General features: G+C 36.1%; 1 protein-coding gene across 2 annotated transcripts in view; it reads left to right on the top strand.

Annotated features, from left to right (window-relative positions):
- Positions 1–19,004, top strand: part of DPH6 (diphthamine biosynthesis 6) — a 452,167-nt gene that overhangs the window by 159,739 nt on the left and 273,424 nt on the right. For both annotated transcript variants that reach the window (XR_013395132.1, NM_001266595.1), the window contains 1 exon segment: positions 10,561–10,655. Coding sequence is in view for 1 of the 2 variants with exons in the window: in NM_001266595.1 (NP_001253524.1) it covers positions 10,561–10,655 (95 nt within the window). In the remaining variant the exon portion in view is untranslated.

Raw genomic sequence — 19,004 nt, 5'->3', positions numbered from 1 at the left:
GGTATGTAGATGGAGCTTTTTGACCCTGAGTTTTACTATAGGAGAATCTGAAGAAAAAATAAACTTTTTTTTTTCTCTATGCTTGCACACCACTCAGCACAACACTTGTGACACCAGATGTGTGAGGTTTTTCCCGCACACCAAGCAATTCTCCAGCAGACACCAACTGTCTGTCTTACTATTCAATTCTGATACCACAGGTTAAAGGCTCAGTCCCACAAGACTGCCACCACTTCAGATGCCAACCACAAGGAGTAGGTTGTTACCTATACTTCTGACTAACTGGCCATAAATCAGGCATTCCAATGACCTTTTCCTTGAGTTCCATTAATTTGTTTGAACAGCTCACAGACTCTGGGAAAAACTTTACTTACATTTACTGGTTTGTTCATAAAGGATATAGTTTAGGATACAGAGGAACTGCCAGCTGCAGAGATACAGAGGGCAGTGTATGTAGGAAGGCGGCATGGAGCTTCCAGGCTGTCTCTCAGTGCACCATCCTCCAGGCAACTGCATGTGATCAGCAATCTGGAAGCTCTCTGAACCCTGTCCTTTCGGGTTTTCATGGAGGCTTCATTATGTAGGTGTGATTGATTACGTCATTGGCCATTGGTGAGCAACTTAACTTTGAGCACTTTTCCATTTCCAGGTAGCTAGGGGATAGGGCTGTAAGTTCCAACCATCTAATCACAAGGTTGGTTTCCCTGGCAACCATTGCCCATCCCGAGGGTATCCAGGAGCCCACCAAGGGTCACCTCATTAGAACAAAAGATGTTTCTATCACTCAGGAAATTACAAAGGTCTTAGGAGCTCTGTCTCCGGAACTGGGGTCAAAGACCAAATGTTAGAACAAAAGATTCTCCTGGCACTCTATCTACAAGAGTATTAGGAGCTCCATCTTGGGAACCAGGGGCAGAGAACAGATATTTATTTCTTACTATTTCACAGTATCACAGAAAGTATAGCAAGACTACTTAATCTGAGTTGTTCATATTCCAAAGCAAAGGATTCTCCATTCTCCTGTCTTGAAGGTGATAGCGTGCTCTAATTTGCTTTTTTCTAGGAGTTGATTGGGGAAAATAGCTAGAGGTCTCAGAATCGTGTGTGTGTGTGCGTGTGTGTGTAATATGTATAATATAATATATATTTTATATATATATATATATATATATATAAAATTTGATTCCATCTATTTTTATTTTATACCTCTGTCCTTAACTATGTCTCATTTCTCCCAGGCCAGTTCCTCTGTATCTGCTGCAGGGAATAAACCTCCAGCATTCTGCCAGGATAGAAGAGAAGCAGTAGCCTAGAGAGGGACCTAAGAATCTGACTGCTTGTTAATTAGTGCCCTTTTTCTTTCCTTCTCACTTCCAGAGGTACCTGGTGTCACTAGCTCCTTACCCTTTTGATTATTCTAGTGTGTAAATCAGATTGGTCCTCAGCATTCCCCATTGTTGGCCACAGGCTCAGTGTTCTTGGTTCTGATAAACTGGTTAATGCTGTCACCTCCTCTCCTGTGTTCTCCATCTCTGTGGGTTTATGCCATTTTATGAAATATTTTCCAGTAACATTTTAAAAGGGAGTGAGAGTAGATGCATAGATTCAATCTACCATCTTTACCAATAGCAGTTATTCTTTGAGATTTCTTATGATCATCTAAGTCATGTGCTAGATGGAAGAGCAAAATTATATTTATATTTTTAAAAATTGTGAGTATGTAGGTTTAGTTGCTTTTTCTAAGCCAACTCTCAAAAAATCGGGAAATCTGGCCTCCAGCCTTGTGTCAAAGATAAACAGAAATGTATTGACTATACTTAAGAAGCATACCACTCTGCTGGGTGCTGCAAGAGCTAAACCTGGATAAATGCAACTTAGATTTCAAGCTTAAAGCTTGTTAGGGCATGTATTCATTTTTAACTCAAGAAAGGCACATATTTTAAAATACAGACTTCCTTTCGTAAATGATTCCCCACCTCATAAAAGATTAGATCCAGTTATTGTTAATTCACACATTTTCTTCTCACTCTTCTGTAGAAGTTAACTGGTCTTCCTTATAGGCTGGACAAAAGCACAGTTTGCAATCCCCAGCCACCTATTACTTAAAAACAAAAGGGAAAGCAAAGTTCACAAAAATTGACTTGATGTTGTGGATGAGAAAGACAGAATTTTAAGACTTGTTCCCTGCAGTGGTGACTTTATGGGAAAAAATGCCTTTAACTGACCTTGGAAGTCTAAAGGGTTTAGAACATCTTTGAAAGAAGATTTTGAATTTTGAACATAACCAAGTTGGAAGGATATATAAAACTTTATGATTGAGACATCCAATGGCTATTATAAATAAAAATTATAAGGGGTATTAAAATGTACTTTAAGAGAGTAAAAATCATGTATCACAGAATTTCAAGGAAAAATGTTACATGTTGTGAGTGAATTCAGAGTAACTTCAGAGATAAATTGATAGCCCTGATGAGCTTGAAGGATAGGTAGGATTTTTGACTGGTTGGGTTGTTTTAGGTTAGAGAACAGTTTGTACCAACACATGAGGAAGGAGAAACACAATGTATTTTCAGAAGTTAGTCTCATTTATTTGGAATACACTTTGAGTATTGAAGGGCAAATGGGCCTACGACTTATTTGACATTAAAGCCAAAGACTAACTAACTCTGATTCCCCTTCTGTTAGGTTGAATGGGGCTCGGTTAGTTTCTGCTAGCTTGGAGATAAATCGTATTTTGGCTAGAGGTCATGATGGTAGGAACAGCCAGAGGAATTCTTGCGTTGTGATAAGTATATATAAATTGATAAAGCTGACAAAGGAATTTGAAGCCATATCATGAGAGATTTTGAATACTGGAGGAGGATGTAAACAATGAGGAGTAACTGAAGGTTTTAAAGGAAGACAGAGGGATTCTCGAAGGTGTATTTTAAGTAGTGTAACTGACAGTGGTGTCTATTGATAGTAGTATTTAACAAAAAGAGGTGCATGTCCTCGGCAGTTAGTGACTATTCCAATATGACTCTCACATTTATCTGAATGCATGTTGTAGATGAGCTGTTAGTTGATAATGTCATGTGGTACTGATAGAATTGAATAAATGTGTAAGAACTATACCGAGTTCTATGCTAGCTGCTACATGTAAGGACTTCTGTGTCTAGTTCTATGCTAACTGCTATAAGAACTACAAAATAAATCAAAGACTTGGCATTTTCCATGGAATGTAGAGTATAGAAAGTGAGGGAGGGAAATCCCTAATAAATTTAACTAGGTAGAGTCACTTGGGAGTTAAAAGATGGAAGATGCCCACATGACCTCGAATAACTGATGGAAAGGGTTAGGACTGATTTGAAAGATGAGTGAAATCTACATGGGTGGTGGCAACAAAGTAAATCAATATGAATGAAGACTCTTTGGCAAGAAGGCATTCAAGAACAGCAAAGAAATTTGGTCAAAATGAAACTAAGAGCTGGTGTTGGTAGATCAGTAAGAATAGGTTAGGTGGGAATGTAAGGCCCATTTGTGAAAAGCCTTGAGAGATGGGCCAAGTGATTTGGGGTAAGAAATAAATTTTAGAAGTCTCTCCAACTGAGATTTATATTATTGAAGGAAATCTCAGGAGATTTAATCTGGCAGCAGTATTCATGGATTAGGAGAAGATGGAAATGAAAAGGAGTGTAAGATGCTGTTATGGGAAACAGGTGTGAGGGCTTGTAGTGTGTAACCACTGACAGTAGGAATGGAGAGATGGAACAAAGCTGAAAGAAAGATTTTTATGGAAGATTGAAAAAGAAATTAACATCAAATTCCCTGGAGCTAGAAAAGAAAGAATTGAAGATTAGTCCACACATAATGATTGGGAAAACTGGAAGCATTTATTTGCTTCCAGTTTATATGCAGAGGAGAACAGGGTTGAGAAAGAACATGATAAGCTTGATCTTACACATATTTAATTTTAGATTATATAAACCAAAGGCATATGTTTTTTAACCTATGAGATTGCAGCACAATTGACATGTTCAGGCTAAAGACTAAGGTTTGTTATCTATCAGGATATTATGAAGAGTCAAACATGACTTTAAATTCTGGTTTTGTTTGGTTCTAAGCTGATAACTTTTGCAAATCAAACTAGTTTTTACCTCTGGAAAAAGAGTGAAAAATGAAATTAGCAGCCCCTTTATTGAGTGTATGTTATGTGCTGGATAGCACTTTCGTTATTCCATTCATGGGATTTTATTCCTGAAAACAATGAGGTAGGTACTATTGTCATCATCTCCATTTTACAGATCACAAGTTCAAGCCTCAGAGAAAGCACTTACGTAACCTAAGATCATGTAGCTAGAAAGTGACAGCCAGGATTTGAATGAATGAAGAACTGTCTGTCTCCAAAGCCAGTGCTTTTAACCGATTATGCAATGCTGCTTTCACTGTGCCTCACTACAACATGCACTTTGCCCACTCTTAGAATTAAGTTGTGTTTTTATTAAGTGCTTACTAAGTGCTGTACATTGTGCTAAGTGCTTTTTATGCATTAATTTGTTTAATCATCTATGAGATCAGTACTATTATTTACGACGACGAATCACTAATGGGGTGAGTATTTCCATTGCCCAGCTGGGAAGTAGCAAAACTGAAATTTATAGTTAAGTTGATCTGATTTCAAGCCTGTGCTCTTTTTTTATTTTTTAAAGTCATTTTGAGTATTAAATAAGATGATAATATCATTATCTTAACCTTAAGGCATAAACCAAATAGGCTTTAATTAGTAGTGATAGTATTAGCAGCAGCAGAATAGCATAAAGGTGATGGTTGAAGCCATGGAGTGCATGGTGCTGTTATAGGGAACGCATTAAGAGAGAAGAACATATTCTAGAGCAAACAGTGATGGATATTTATAACTTAGGAACAGCAGGAGGGAAATGAGTCAGAGAGGCATAACAATAACTTAGAAAATATAGTAATGTGGAAGCCTGAGGAAGATAATCGAAAAGATTTGAGACATAAGTGGTATTATATGCCACATAAATTGGAAAAGGATAAGGCCATTGGACTCTCCCAGAAAACTACTACTCATACTGAGTTCTCTATATCAGTAAACAGAACTACCATCTATCCACTTTCCAAATGCAGAAAGCTGGGAATTTTCCTAAATTTCTTTTTTAACTTTCCTCAATCCTCCCTTCAATTAATCGTTAATTTTGATGGAGTTCAGGACACACTACCCCAAAATATGCCACCTTGACATTCGAGAAAACAGCAGAAGCAGGAAGGTCACTTTCTGACCTCCCTCCATTCATTTTATGGCCCTGAAGTGGGCCATAAAAGAATCCTTTGACTTTTCCCTAAAGTCTTAAGACCTTCATTCCGGAGCCATCCTCTCTACGCCCAGAGGAAAGGAATGTCACACAGGGATACAGAAAAAAATCGGAACAAATTGACCTTGCTGAGTTCCACCCCAGTTTATTACCATTAGATCATTTCCTGTTTCTTTGGATCTTCATTCCATTATGAAGTCTTCCCATTTCACATAAAACTTATTAAATAAATTTGTATGCTTTTCTGCTTTTCTCTTCTAATTCATCTTTTGTCATAAAGTCCTCAACCATGAACGTTGTGATGGGAGAGGAAGAGATACTACATTTACTCCTCTACAGTTTCAGCCTCCGAAGAAAATCTCTCAAAATATTTACTCTCTCCTCTCCATCCCCACTGCTACTTGCCAGCTTGGGAAAGAAACCTTCACCTTCTGCTTAGGTTCCTCCAGCAACTGCTCAGTTCTTTTTGCTTCTAGACTTAATCTGGGCCCATTCTCCATCATTCATCCAAAATGATGTTTCTAAAATACAGATGCAGTCAGGTCAGTTTTTTACTTAAAACCTCTCCAAGGGTTGTCTCTGACCTTAGGATAATGACTTAGCATGGCTTATGAAGCCGTGTAAGACCTGTCCTCTGTCTAGCCTTTCAGCCTTGTCTCACTGCCATTACTCATCCAGTTATGCTCAGCTATGCCAAACTCATTTAAATTTCTAGTACCTACCATGTGCTCTGGGATTTAACATGTACAGTTTCTTCTGGAATATTCGTTCCTTCTCTCTTGCATTCTCTATTCCCCCTTCCATCTTTCAGGGTTAACTTAATCCTTTAGAACTCAGCCTAAGTTTTATTTACTTTGAGAAGCCTTTTAAGTTCCTTTTAGTTAGGTACCCTGCTTTATACTGCCACAGCATTTCATGCACCTGCCAAAATAATCACTACCCTATATTGTAATTGCTCATTTAACTTTCTGTCTGTACAAGACAATAAGCTATTTTATGCAAGATACATGGCTGCTCCCATTTTTATCCCTAGTACCTACAACACTACTAAAGCTGTAGTAGATATTCAAGAAATACATCCTTAATAAGTGTTATGAATGAATTATCTTCTGTGTTGAGAATACCATTTATAAAATGAAATTGTGATTTTTGTAAACCTCAGTGTTTCCTCTCGGTGGGGGTGGAGGTGAAGAAGTATGAGTTTGGCTTTTTTCTTCCATTTTAAAATGACTAACAGATAAATGAGACTGATTTAAAAGAAGAAAAAGTTTGATTTAATAAGAAATTCAACAGTTGTGATTATTACAATGTTAGGGAAATCATGATGCTCTTAGCCATTCAGTTCAATAATCAGCAGTATTCCATTGGAAGTATTATGAATATGAATATTTATCTATATAAATAAGTGTGCCAGAAAAAAAATAGATTCATGTAAGTAATTTCTTTTTAATTTACTTGGAATTCATTTTTAAAATACTGAGACTTCAAGGCATTCTTACAAACCATGAAATCACCCAAGTTAGCCACATCTGTTCAAATGTTTTCAAAGCTTACCCTAACATTAGATGGCAACCCAATTTTCACCTTCTCTAAAAGAGAACACAGCACAATTTAAATATATGTGAAACAATAAACATACTTTTATACAAATGAAAATTATAAAATAAGTTTTTAAAGAAATCATATTGCCTTATTTTTATTACTATTATTATACTTTAAGTTCTGGGATACATGTGCAGAATGCGCAGGTTTGTTACATAGGTATACACGTGCCATGGTGGTTTGCTGCAACCATCAACCCATTATCTACATTAGGTATTTCTCCTAATGCTATCCCTCCCCTAGTCCCCGACCCCCCAAGAGGCCCTGGTGTGTGATGTTCCCCTCCCTGTATCCATGTGTTCTCATTGTTCAGCTCCCACTTACGAATGTGAAGATGCAGTGTTTGGTTTTCTGTTCCTGTGTTAGTTTGCTGAGAATGATGGTTTCCAACTTCGTCAGTTTCCAGCTTCGTCGTTTCCAACCACGTCCCTGCAAAGGCCATGAACTCATCCTTTTTTTATGGTTGCATAGTACTCCATGTTATATATGTGCCACATTTTCTTTATCCAGTCTATTATTGATGGGCATTTGGGTTGGTTCCAAGTCTTTGCTATTGTGAACGTGCTGCAGTAAACATATGTGTGCATGTGTCTTTATAGTACAATGATTTACAATCCTTTGGGTATATACCCAGTAATGGGATTGCCAGGTCAAATGGTATTTCTAGTTCTAGATCCTTAAGGAATCGCCACACTGTCTTCCACAATGGTTGAACTAATTTATACTCCCACCAACAGTGTAAAAGCATTCCTAATTCTCCACATCCTCTCCAGCATCTGTTTCCTGACTTTTTAATGATCACCAATCTAACTGACGTGAGATGGTATCTCGTTGTGGTTTTGATTGGCAATTCTCTAATGACCAATGATGAGCTTTTTTTCATATGTTTGTTGGCCACATAAATGTCTTCTTTTGAGAAGCGTCTGTTCATATCCTTCACCTTTTTGATGGGGTTGTTTTTTTCTTGTAAATTTGTTTAAGTTCCTTGTAGATTCTGGATATTAGCCCTTTGTCAGATGGGTAGATGGCAAAAATTTTCTCCCATTCTGTAGGTTGCCTGTTCACTCTGATAATAGTTTCTTTTGCTGTGCAGAAGCTGTCTAGTTTAATTAGATCCCATTTGTAGCTGTTCCTTCTGCTCATCCCTGCAGGTATAGGGGTGGTAACAGCTATGCCAGTGGTTCTCAGTGAGGGGTGATTTTTTATTTTTATTTTTATTTTTTTGAGACGGAGTTTCACTCTTGACCCTCAAGCTGGAGTGCAATGGTGTGATCTCGGCTCACTGCAACCTCCGCCTCCTAAGTTCAAGCGATTCTCCAGCCTCAGCCTCCTGAGTAGCTGGGATTTTTTTTTCCCACCAATGACATCTGGCAATGTCTGCAGACATTTTTGATTGTCATGACTTTGAAGGCTATTAGCATCTAGTTCCTGGCCTCGTCCTTAAAGTTCTCTCTATACTTTTCTTAATGAACTTATCAAATGTCATAGCTTTAAATACATCCATATAACAATAACTTAAAGAATAGATGGCATGAAAACTATGTATTTTTCAATGTAGTTTGTTATTTTATGTACTTAAATTATGAAAAGAATCATGAAAATTCATTGAGAAATTAAACTTTTCAAAAATCTGTTAGTGATTTAGTATTTTTCATTACAATGATACTGATAGAGAAACTTATCAAAGAGAATGGCAAAAATTGCATTTGGAATGATTAAGTGCTAGGATACAATAATCCAAATTTTGAGTCGAAGCCAGAGACAGACCTGAGATAGATTAGGAATAAAGTTGCTGTTTTCTATGAACAGTGTAAATATTAGTAACACTAACTTTTAGAAAGGTAAATAGAAAGGTTGTACACCATAAATAAGTCTCTGGAATGTGCACATCTGGATGCTTCACGTACCTAAACTGACCTTTCTGTCACATGCATACATCGTGCTTTTGTGCTACAAAGATTCTGCTTTTTCATAAGGTGCTGTGTCTTAGCAGATTGATTAAAGAAAGTGGCTGGCATAGGCTTTACTTCTTGAGGAGGTTCTCTCACGACATCAAAGGGCCTTTGAGCTGGCTAAAAGTAATCCAACAAAGATGAATTTTTCTCTGAGTACTTGTGTCTGTTAGAGCTTGAAGCTAGTGGAGTTTAGAGAGGCCACAAAAGATATTATAAGGATTTAGTCATACTATTTCTTGGTTCTTCAGCCATAGAAACCACTGGGTTCTTTATCCCGATTTCTTGACTTGGAACCTATGTGTCAATACTGGTGATTCAGTAATAGAAAGGGAGAAGAGATTGTGCATTTTCATTTTTGGAGGCAAAGTCACTGTTGCATCATTAGTATGTGATGTTAAAATATACAGTACAGTATATTTGGTAAGCTTCAAGAGACCAAGGAGATTGTCTCATTATCTTGTTTACTTTTGCAGCTTCATCATCTAGCAAGGCCTGGCTAATAATTATTGTTCAAAAAGTGTTTGTCGAAGAACTGACTGAACAAATGAATGTGATAGAAATATTTTATGTGAATTGAAAATATCACTGGGTACATCCAGATTTTAATAAGTCACCTCTTGGATATATGAGTATTTTATAATGGTAATATTTTGGTTTAACGTAGCAGCTTACATTATTTTACTAGGGACTAAGAGAACCACTTCTATGGGATAATAACTATACTAAATTTAGTTTAAAAACTCTAGTTATTCCTTGGTGGTGGATTACAGAAATTATGTAGAACTTCAGTAAAACATTTTCTAATGAAAGAATGCTAATAAATGATAAGGTATACTCCCCACATAAAGAGAGTGGTCATAAGTCATTAAGATGCGACTAGAAGGTTCGTTTGGTGGAAAGTTGTTAGAAAGGGTCATTAGCACACAGTAGAAAGGAGAGTGCTCCCCAGCACTGATGCCAGACGTATGCCAGACAGATAGGAGATTTTTTTACTCTCAATATCAAGACTATTTAAATAGTATGGCTTATATTTAATGCAAATCATAGGTTTTTTTGTTTTGCTGCTTGGTTTTTTTTGTTTGTTTGTTTTAATTTCAGGTTTGATTAGACAAATTTGTAAGTTACTCAGCCTTTCTTGGAGTTGGACCTTCTTAAGGCTTGTCTGCAGCTTTGGAATTTTACTAGTTCTCAGTGCCCTTGGAACTTTCCTAATAATAACTGCAAGCATAATAAACCTATATGTGACTTCTTTTTGTTCATGGGCCTAAGGAAAAGCCTTATATTGCTTTTTCTGTATTCTTGAGAAATTCTCTAAACACAATGTTTTTATTCCTTCCACTTAAAGGCAAAGAGTTGGGGGAGCCCAATTTGGTTGCATACATTTTTGTTTACTACTTTGTGACTGAATCTAGCTTTGAATCTAAAGCTAGTGTCATTCCCCAAATTTACAATAATCTTAATGTTATTTTTTTGTAAGAGTTTTGGCATTCTTAGAAATCCTATGCCTTATGATAACATTTTTTAAATGACTTTAAACATGTTTTAAGCAGAAATATAATTAGTTTTCCTTACCTTGCAAACTATTTTGGAATTAAAGTTTTTTGTATGGATTTTTTGGGACCAAATAAGATAGCATTTATGCTGTCTAATTTCAAACTTCTTTCTTGTTTTTTGTGTTTTCCTATTTTCAGCTTTCTAAGAAGTATGGAGTACATGTTTGTGGAGAAGGTGGAGAGTATGAAACTTTCACTTTGGATTGCCCTCTATTTAAGAAGAAAATAATTGTGTAAGATATCATTTCAGCATTTTCTTTTTTTTCCCCATAAATTTAAGTGATGGAAGCAACTTAACATTAAGCTTGAGGCAACTTTTGTTGGGAAAAATAGAACATGTCCTCTAAGTTCACAAACACTCAATTTGTTTAATACCAGTGAAGTCGTCTGAATACCTAAATCAATACCTGACAAGACGAGGCCTTCATAGAAGACTATAAACTTTTTAGACATTGCACTTTCGTTTACTTGCTGATTATGGCCTGCAGTAAAACTGGTACCTACACACTGACACTTTTATCCTTTCATGAAGTGTGAATTGCCTGTATTATTTATCTTTCATTACAGCTACATTTGATAAACTGCCACATCAGTAGCCTGTGGGTTCCATGAACTCCATCCTCTTTTTTCTTTTTCCTGGCTTTAACAACTTAGAATGGTAATGCTAAACGTTTCTCTTCAGTTATTTGGGGTTATTTTTACAAATAAACTTTGTTTTAAAATGAATTTAGTTGATGGTGAGTAGTATGATTTGTTTGCCATAAATTGTTAAAATTAGTGTAGTGAAAAACAGAAACTTTCTTCAGTTTGTTACCTTATTATCCATGCTCTAATTTATGTTGCTCTTTTTATATGCTAAGAGAACTTTGTCTGCTTTTCTTAAGCCTGTATGCATTGTGGAAAAGATTGATTGAATGGAAGGCTTCAATATTTCTAACACTAAGACTTAACCTCTTTGTACATATTAATAATGACGGAAGGCGTGATCTAAGAAAATTAAGACAACAACTCTAGGTGGATTTTCTTAAAAAATGCATTTATTTTGTATAATATGACAAGACATTTTCATTACCATATGCAGTATTCATGCACTCTTGCTTCTTTCATATTATTCTAATTTCTTTTCCATTAATAATCACCATAATCATTATTTATTTGACAAATACTCATCAAGTACCTATTACCTCCAAAGTGTTTTCCTGGGCACCACTGATGTTGAAATAGTTTCTGCCTTCAAAGCAGTGGAAAAAGACATCTGTGTGTAATTATAATACAAGGTGGTAAAAAATAAGTCATAAGTTTATTCATGGGAGAGTACATATTTTTTTTGCCCATGATGATCACAAAACAATTAATGAATCAACTATTGATAAGTTATTACTTCTATGAAATAATACTGTTATATTATTCAAGAAAAACATTTGCATGCTAGGGTGAAATTGTAGTAGAAAATTTGGGATATATTTACTTATTAATATGGGACTAACCAAATTAGAAAAAAAAAAAAGCACAGCAATAAGAGGAAAACATGCCAAAGAATAATACTTTCTCCATTTGCCAGACAAATTGAGCACCCAGAGCACCTGAAAGTCTTTATGGGCAACGTGGAATTACAAGACATGTACTGCTTTACTCTACATAACCAGAAGATCTGTTTATCATAGTACTTTAGACCTAGAACATGAATCCTTTTCAACCTCCTCATTTTGTAGACAAGGAAACCTAAGCCTGATAGAGACAGTGGCATGAAGGGAATTACTCATGCTGTTAAAGAGAAGTTGTCAGGGAAGGTGGTTAGAACCCTCTAGTGCTAAAATGAGCTGTTCACTGCAAAGCGTGAGTAGAACTCCGCAAGTTGCTGCCCTGCTCTGTAGGAGTTCTTCCTGTAACCGAGGAGATGGACAGGCAAATCGACAATAAGTGATAGGTGCTACCATGCAGGTGTGTACCTTGTAAACACAAAGGAAACCCTGTCTTTTCATTCTTACTCATTTGTGAGTCAATCACCAATCTCATTCTGATACTTACGCATATTCTTTGCTTATTTTTTTCTTCATAAGCTATGCCTCACTTCAGCTTCATACTTTTCTTTTGTGATACCTTTTCTCTAGATTGCCTTCTCATTTCTTACCACTTTGCTAAATCCTTTCATTTTTATATGCTTTGGCTGCCATTGCCTCCAGTGCTTGTTCCCATACTTGTCAGAGCATACGTTAGGCTATGTGCTAAATATTGTTGGACTAATTTGTAATTTGTTGTTGTTTATTTTTGTTTATATATGCTGTTTTACATACTTATATATATTCCTTTCTTAGGTTATAACTTGAAGTTATAGGTTGGGAAGTATCCTCAATTGGCAGAAAAACAATATCACTTAATGTAAACAAAATCTCCCCTCCTCTTTAAAATTGAAATGTCCTAAGCATACCTGCCTGATATACAATAAATGCAAAGATGTGAGTGAACATGTTTTGTGCATTCTAAAACTGTATGTGAATGAAAGTTATATTATTTAGATACAGTCTTCCATATAATACAATTAAAAGATGAGCTTGGTTCCTATAACTGTGTTTTAACAATTGAGTATTAATAATTTTGGATCCAATCATTTAGAATTCATTTTGGGGACAAATTTAATAACTTTTGTTACATTTGATGTAATAGTGGTCTGCCACAGTTAGCATGCAACTAATCATTTATTAGGAATCCCATTTCAAACATCTGATTCAAATGACATTTTATTTTTTATAAAAAAAAACTACCTCTAAGGTGAGAAAAAATAAATTTTTGCATGCAGATTTCTTTTTTTTTTATTTATTTATTATTATTATACTTTAAGTTGTAGGGTACATGTGCATAACGTGCAGGTTTGTTACATATGTATACTTGTGCCATGTTGGTGTGCTGCACCCATCAACTCGTCATTTACATCAGGTATAACTCCCAATGCAATCCCTCCCCCCTCCCCTTGCATGCAGATTTCTTTGATTATAATTAGATATCTTTTTTTGGTGGGGAGGGGCCAGGTGGGCCAATGCGATCATCAGGATCCTTAGAAGAAAGAGGCAGGAGGGTCCGAGTCAGAGAAGGGGATGTAACAACAAAAGTAGACTAGAGAGACGTGGAGCCATGAGCCAAGAAATGTGGGAAGCTTCTAAAAGCTAGAAAAAGCAAGGAACAGATTCTCCTTTAAAGTCCCAAGAGAGTATGCAGTTGTACCAACACCTCAGGGTTTTGTTTGTTTTTAAATTATACTTTTAAGTTCTGGGGTACATGTGCAGAACGTGCAGGTTTGTTACCATAGGTATACACATGCCGTGGTGGTTTGCTGCACCCATCAACCCATCACCTACATTAGGTATTTCTCCTAATGTTATCCTTCCCCTAGCCTCCCACCCCTGACAGGCACCGGTGTGTGATGTTCCCCTCCCTGTGTCCATGTGTTCTCATTGTTCAACTCCCACTTATGAGTGAGAACATGCAGTGTTTGGTTTTCTGTTTTTGTGATAGTTTGCTGAGAATGATGGCTTCCAGCTTCATCCACGTCCCTGAAAGGACATGAACTCATCCTTCTTTCTGGCTGCATGGTATTCCATGGTGTATATGTGCCACATTTTCTTTATCCAGTCTGTTGTTCACGGACATTTGGGTTGGTTCCAAGTCTTTGCTATTGTGAATAGTGCCGCAGTAAACATACGTGTGCATGTGTCTTTATAGTAGAATGATTTATAATCGTTTGGGTATATACCTAGTAATGAGATTGCTGGGTCAAATCGTATTTCTAGTTCTAGATCCTTGAGGAGTGGCCACACTGTCTTCCACAATGGTTGGACTAATTTATACTCCCACCAACAGTGTAAAAGTGTTCCTATTTCTCCACATCCTCTCCAACATCTGTTGTTTCCCGACTTTTCAGTGATTGCCAATCTTAACTAGCGTGAGATGGTATCTCATTGTGGTTTTGATTGTCATTTCTCACCAGTGATAATGAGCATTTTTTCATATGTCTGTTGACTGCATAGATGTCTTCTTTTGAGAAGTGTCTGTTTATATCCTTTGCCCACTTTTTGATGGGTTTGTTTTTTTCTTGTGAATTTGTTTAAGTTCTTTGTAGATTCCATGATTGAAACTGTTTTCTATAATAAACTAATTTAGAGACATCAATTTGGTTCTATAAGTTTATTATGCCAGGTTCAGTGGCTCACGTTTGTAATCACAACCCTTTGGGCAGGGCAAGAAGATCACTTGAGGCCAGGAGTTTGAGGCTGCAGTCGTCTATAATTGCACCACAGAACTCCAACCTGGGCAACATTGCAAGACCCTGTCTCTTAAAAAAAAATACAATGTGAATAACAATAAAAAATAATAAATAAATTGAAGTTTATTATGAGATACTTTTTGCCCAAATTCCAATTAACATTTTAAAATGTTTTTAGGAAAGACTAGTATAACAGCCTTTGTCTGGAAATAATTTTTTACATTTTTACCTAGAACAGTTTACAAGTCACTTTTTGTGTCCATTAATATATGAAGTCATTCACTTCTAGATACAAATTATGAGATGAGAAAATGAGCTTTTTCCCTCAGAAGCCCTCCTGAGAAGAATTATAGCCTAACTTTTAAGAGAAAAGGATAATTGTAGGTCCTCAAATTAGAAACCTGCTCTCTTATTACTTAGTTTACATATATATGTATGTTAATAACTAAAGTCTTAAGGTTCTGTTAATGAAAGTAATCATTTTCTTCTCTTGGTTTGTGTATATGTTTTTATGTCAGTATTTGAGACAATTCTATAGTTCTATTTTATTCATCAATATCACTGTATTACTGCTGCAAAGTTGCCACATAAATGGGATGGATAGATGATGGATGGATGGATGGATGGATGGATGGATGGATGGATGGATGGATGGATGGAAGAATAAGAATGAAAAAAGAAAGGAAGAACCAAATCCTATGGTTAAAACACTTTATCCTCATTTTCATCTCCATCTACTCGTATTTTCTGCCCCTCAAGGCGTAACTCGGTACAGAACACAGTAATGCAGTGTTTCAAAATGAGGATAAAGCAAGTACTTTATCTTATTTGCTTTCTTACACTGATTCTGTATCATCTGAGAATGTATTTACATTTATGAGCTATTTTCCTTATATTTAAATTTTCAGTCCTACTAATCTTTATTTTTATTATGGTAGAGATATCATATAGTGTTATTGGTATATATATATATATATATGCATACATGAATATGTTTATATATGCAGTATGCATGTATGAGAAAGTGTATACAGTCATGAGACACTTAACAATGTGGAAACATTCTGATAAATGCATTGTTAGGCAATTTTGTCATTTCACAAGCACCAGAGTGTACTTACACAAATATAGATGGTATAGCCTACTACACACCTAGGCCATATGCTCCTAGACTACAAACCTGGACACCATATTACTGTACTGGAGACTGAATAACTGTAACACAGTGGTAAATAATTGTATATTTAAATGTATCTAAGCGTAGAAAAGGTATAGTAGAAATATCATATGAAAACACTTTTAAATGGTACACCTGTATAGGGCACTTAACATGAATGGAGCTTACAGGACTGGAAGTTGCTCTGGGTGAGTCAGTGAGTGAGTGGTGAGTGACTGTGAAGACCTAGGACATTACTGTACACTACTGTAGACTTTAAAAGCACTGTACACTTAGGCTACACTAAATTCCTTTTAAAAATAAAATTATACTACAACATTATGACAGCTATGATGTAACTAGGTGATAGGAATTTTTCAGCTCCATTATAATCTTATGGCACCACCGTAATACCCAGACGGCCTTTAACCAAAAATAGCATTGTGTGGCGCATGACTATATTCACATGAAGATAGGTAATTGAAAAATCATCGAGAGTTTCTGATAGTTTCACTAATTAGTGTGCAATTGTGAGGATAGTTAACAAAGTTTAACTGTACATTCATTTATTCAACAAATATATAATGAATATTAGACAGTGTACTTTATACAGAGCTCCGGGTGGGGTAGAACAGGGACAGGCAGACAAAGATGAACAAAACTGGTTCCTCTCTCAGAAGAAAGGCACACACACACGTAATTATAATGTAGTGGATGTGTTATGAAAGGGCTATAAATGGGATACTAAGCACATAAAGGAGAAAACTAGCAGTGTCTGAGGATGTCAGGGAAGGCTTCATGGAAATAACATTTGAGATGTCTGAGGATAAATGTGAGTCCGTCGGGGATATCTGTATACCTTTTAGTGAATACAGAAACCATATGTTTGAGCAAGAGAGGTAAACAGTAGTTCAGTCCCAGCCTAGCATAGTTGTCCTTTGAGAGGAGAGGTGGAGACAAAGACCATGGCTGAGTCTCAAGAGGGAATACCATTTTTTTTTGTTTTTGAGGTGAGAGGTAGGGCCCGACCCCACACCTCAGGAGGCTGGTATCAAGGAAGAGAGGCCCAAGTCAAACCCAGCTGCCCATTTAATGTTGTTAAGTAGGGGTGAGCCTAGTGTAGTAATGGAAGAGAACATGGGCCTGCTCTTGGCTGTGGAAAAGACCTAGCTATGTGACAGGCAGTAACTGCTGCACTGATTAATGGAGAAAGGAAAGGAGGACAGCCAGCTGGGAAGCATTTTTGCTGTGGCACAATTGTCTTAGTTTTCTGGATTAATCTGAGGATATTCTGACAGATTCTGCTTTCAGGATTCAGAGAAATCCATGAAGCAGAGATCAGAGTTCCTTGAAATTTGAGTATCATTGTGATACTATATGAGAGAGAAGAGCAATAGTGAGTGGTATTATTCTGCTTGAAACTAAAAGCTGTTCATTTGAAATCTAGTCTCTCCTGGTTGACTCTTGCTTTGTATAAGTGAATGAAATGATGTTAGTCAATTAGAGATTATGAATTTAATAGAATTTATAAAAACCACAGTCTTCTTCATTTAGTGCTCAGAATGTCATATATTCTCTCTGGATAATAATCCTGCTTCAGATCATTTAAGCTATTTGCTGTCATACCTCTGTTTCTAGTGGGGATAACTGATGTGAGAAGGGAGGACCTAAAACCCTTTCTACTGAGATAGTATTAGTTCAGATTAATTATAGTTTTGGCACACCCCGTTGTCAAGAATATCAAAACCAAGCTGCCTGAATTAGACATAGTTAAGGCTCAGGGTCAATGTCCAAGGCTAAGGTCTGGAACAGATATATTGACATTTAATTTAAGAGTAAGATTGTATAATAGGAATTGAGGTTTGATTCAAGAGCCAAGATAGGACCAGAGCAGGCAACTGTGGAGGAAATGGAAAAATGGTAAGACTAGGGCTAACAAACCAAGTTGGGGTCAAGCCAGAGGGGCAGGTGGTAGCAAGCAGGAGGGCCTTGTCTGTACTTTCTCTTTGTGCTGCTCCTCCTCATCATCCCTGGAGGCATTGTTGGTTGATGTAGACTGTGAAGGCAAATTATATGTTTCCATCAGGATGCTGAATCTTTAATGATTCTATGTCTGTTATAAGTTGCTTTCCTTTTAATGTCATGGAAGCCTTTTTAATGTTATTTTTTCTAAGCATTAGAAAGATACGTATTTGATACTAAAGGTTCATGAATGATAATTGGGGTTTCTTATCATCAAATGTACTTTTTTCTTGATCTTTCAAGTGGAAAGTAAACATTTTGCTTATGAAAGTTTAATAATTTGGATCCAAATATTTTGAGATTTCTTCTGTTGCCACCGAGTAACTTTACATGATACAAGTCAATTCAAAAATATTTTTACATTAGCGACAAAAAGTCAATGTCAGGATTTATTTTGCTGTACTATAATGATCAAAAGGCTAACTATTAAAATAAACAACAGAAGTATTTCCCAAGGCATTAAAGTGATATGAGGAATTTCTATTTTTAAATTTTCAGTTGAAGTTCAAAACATTATTACTCTCAATAAATAATAAAAAATAATTAGTTATTAGAACTTTACACATAATCTTAGTTATTCATATGTGCTTTACAGGGTATCTTTGATAAAAATCAAGTTAATTTGCATGTATCCACATGGTGCCAGCATGCAGTTCATACCATTTTACCTGAATGTGGTAATTACTATGTCAGACAATCAATTTTAATAGCAATGATACTGCAGTGTGAAGAGTTCATCTAGAGCTTAAAACCATCACCAGTACTGCTTTTCTGAAGGATAATTGAGACTTCGTGTGAAACACTGAATGAATTACCTCTTGAAAATGAAAAGAATAATGAAGATAAAGCACTAATGTTTAATGCTTAGCCTATGCCAAGCAAATATGTGAAAATGAAATTGAACAGGAATTTAAGTCTTAAAATTGTTCAGAGAGCTTTGAGTGAACCTGAAAGTTGAACTCTTATGTTCTTATGAAGATAGAAAGCCTCATTGTTTTTTCTTAAAAGCTTGAACCTTTTCCCAGTGAAATATTGGATTATTAAAAATATTTATTAATCACTACATGTTGTATACCAATGGAAATAAATATACAACAAGAATGTTCAGTCTCTTCTAGTCAGTAGGAGTGATTTGTCACAATTTTT

Source organism: Macaca mulatta, chromosome 7, assembly GCF_049350105.2.
Source record: "Macaca mulatta isolate MMU2019108-1 chromosome 7, T2T-MMU8v2.0, whole genome shotgun sequence".
Lineage (NCBI taxonomy): Eukaryota > Metazoa > Chordata > Mammalia > Primates > Cercopithecidae > Macaca > Macaca mulatta.
This window is presented reverse-complemented; position numbering and strand designations above follow the sequence as displayed.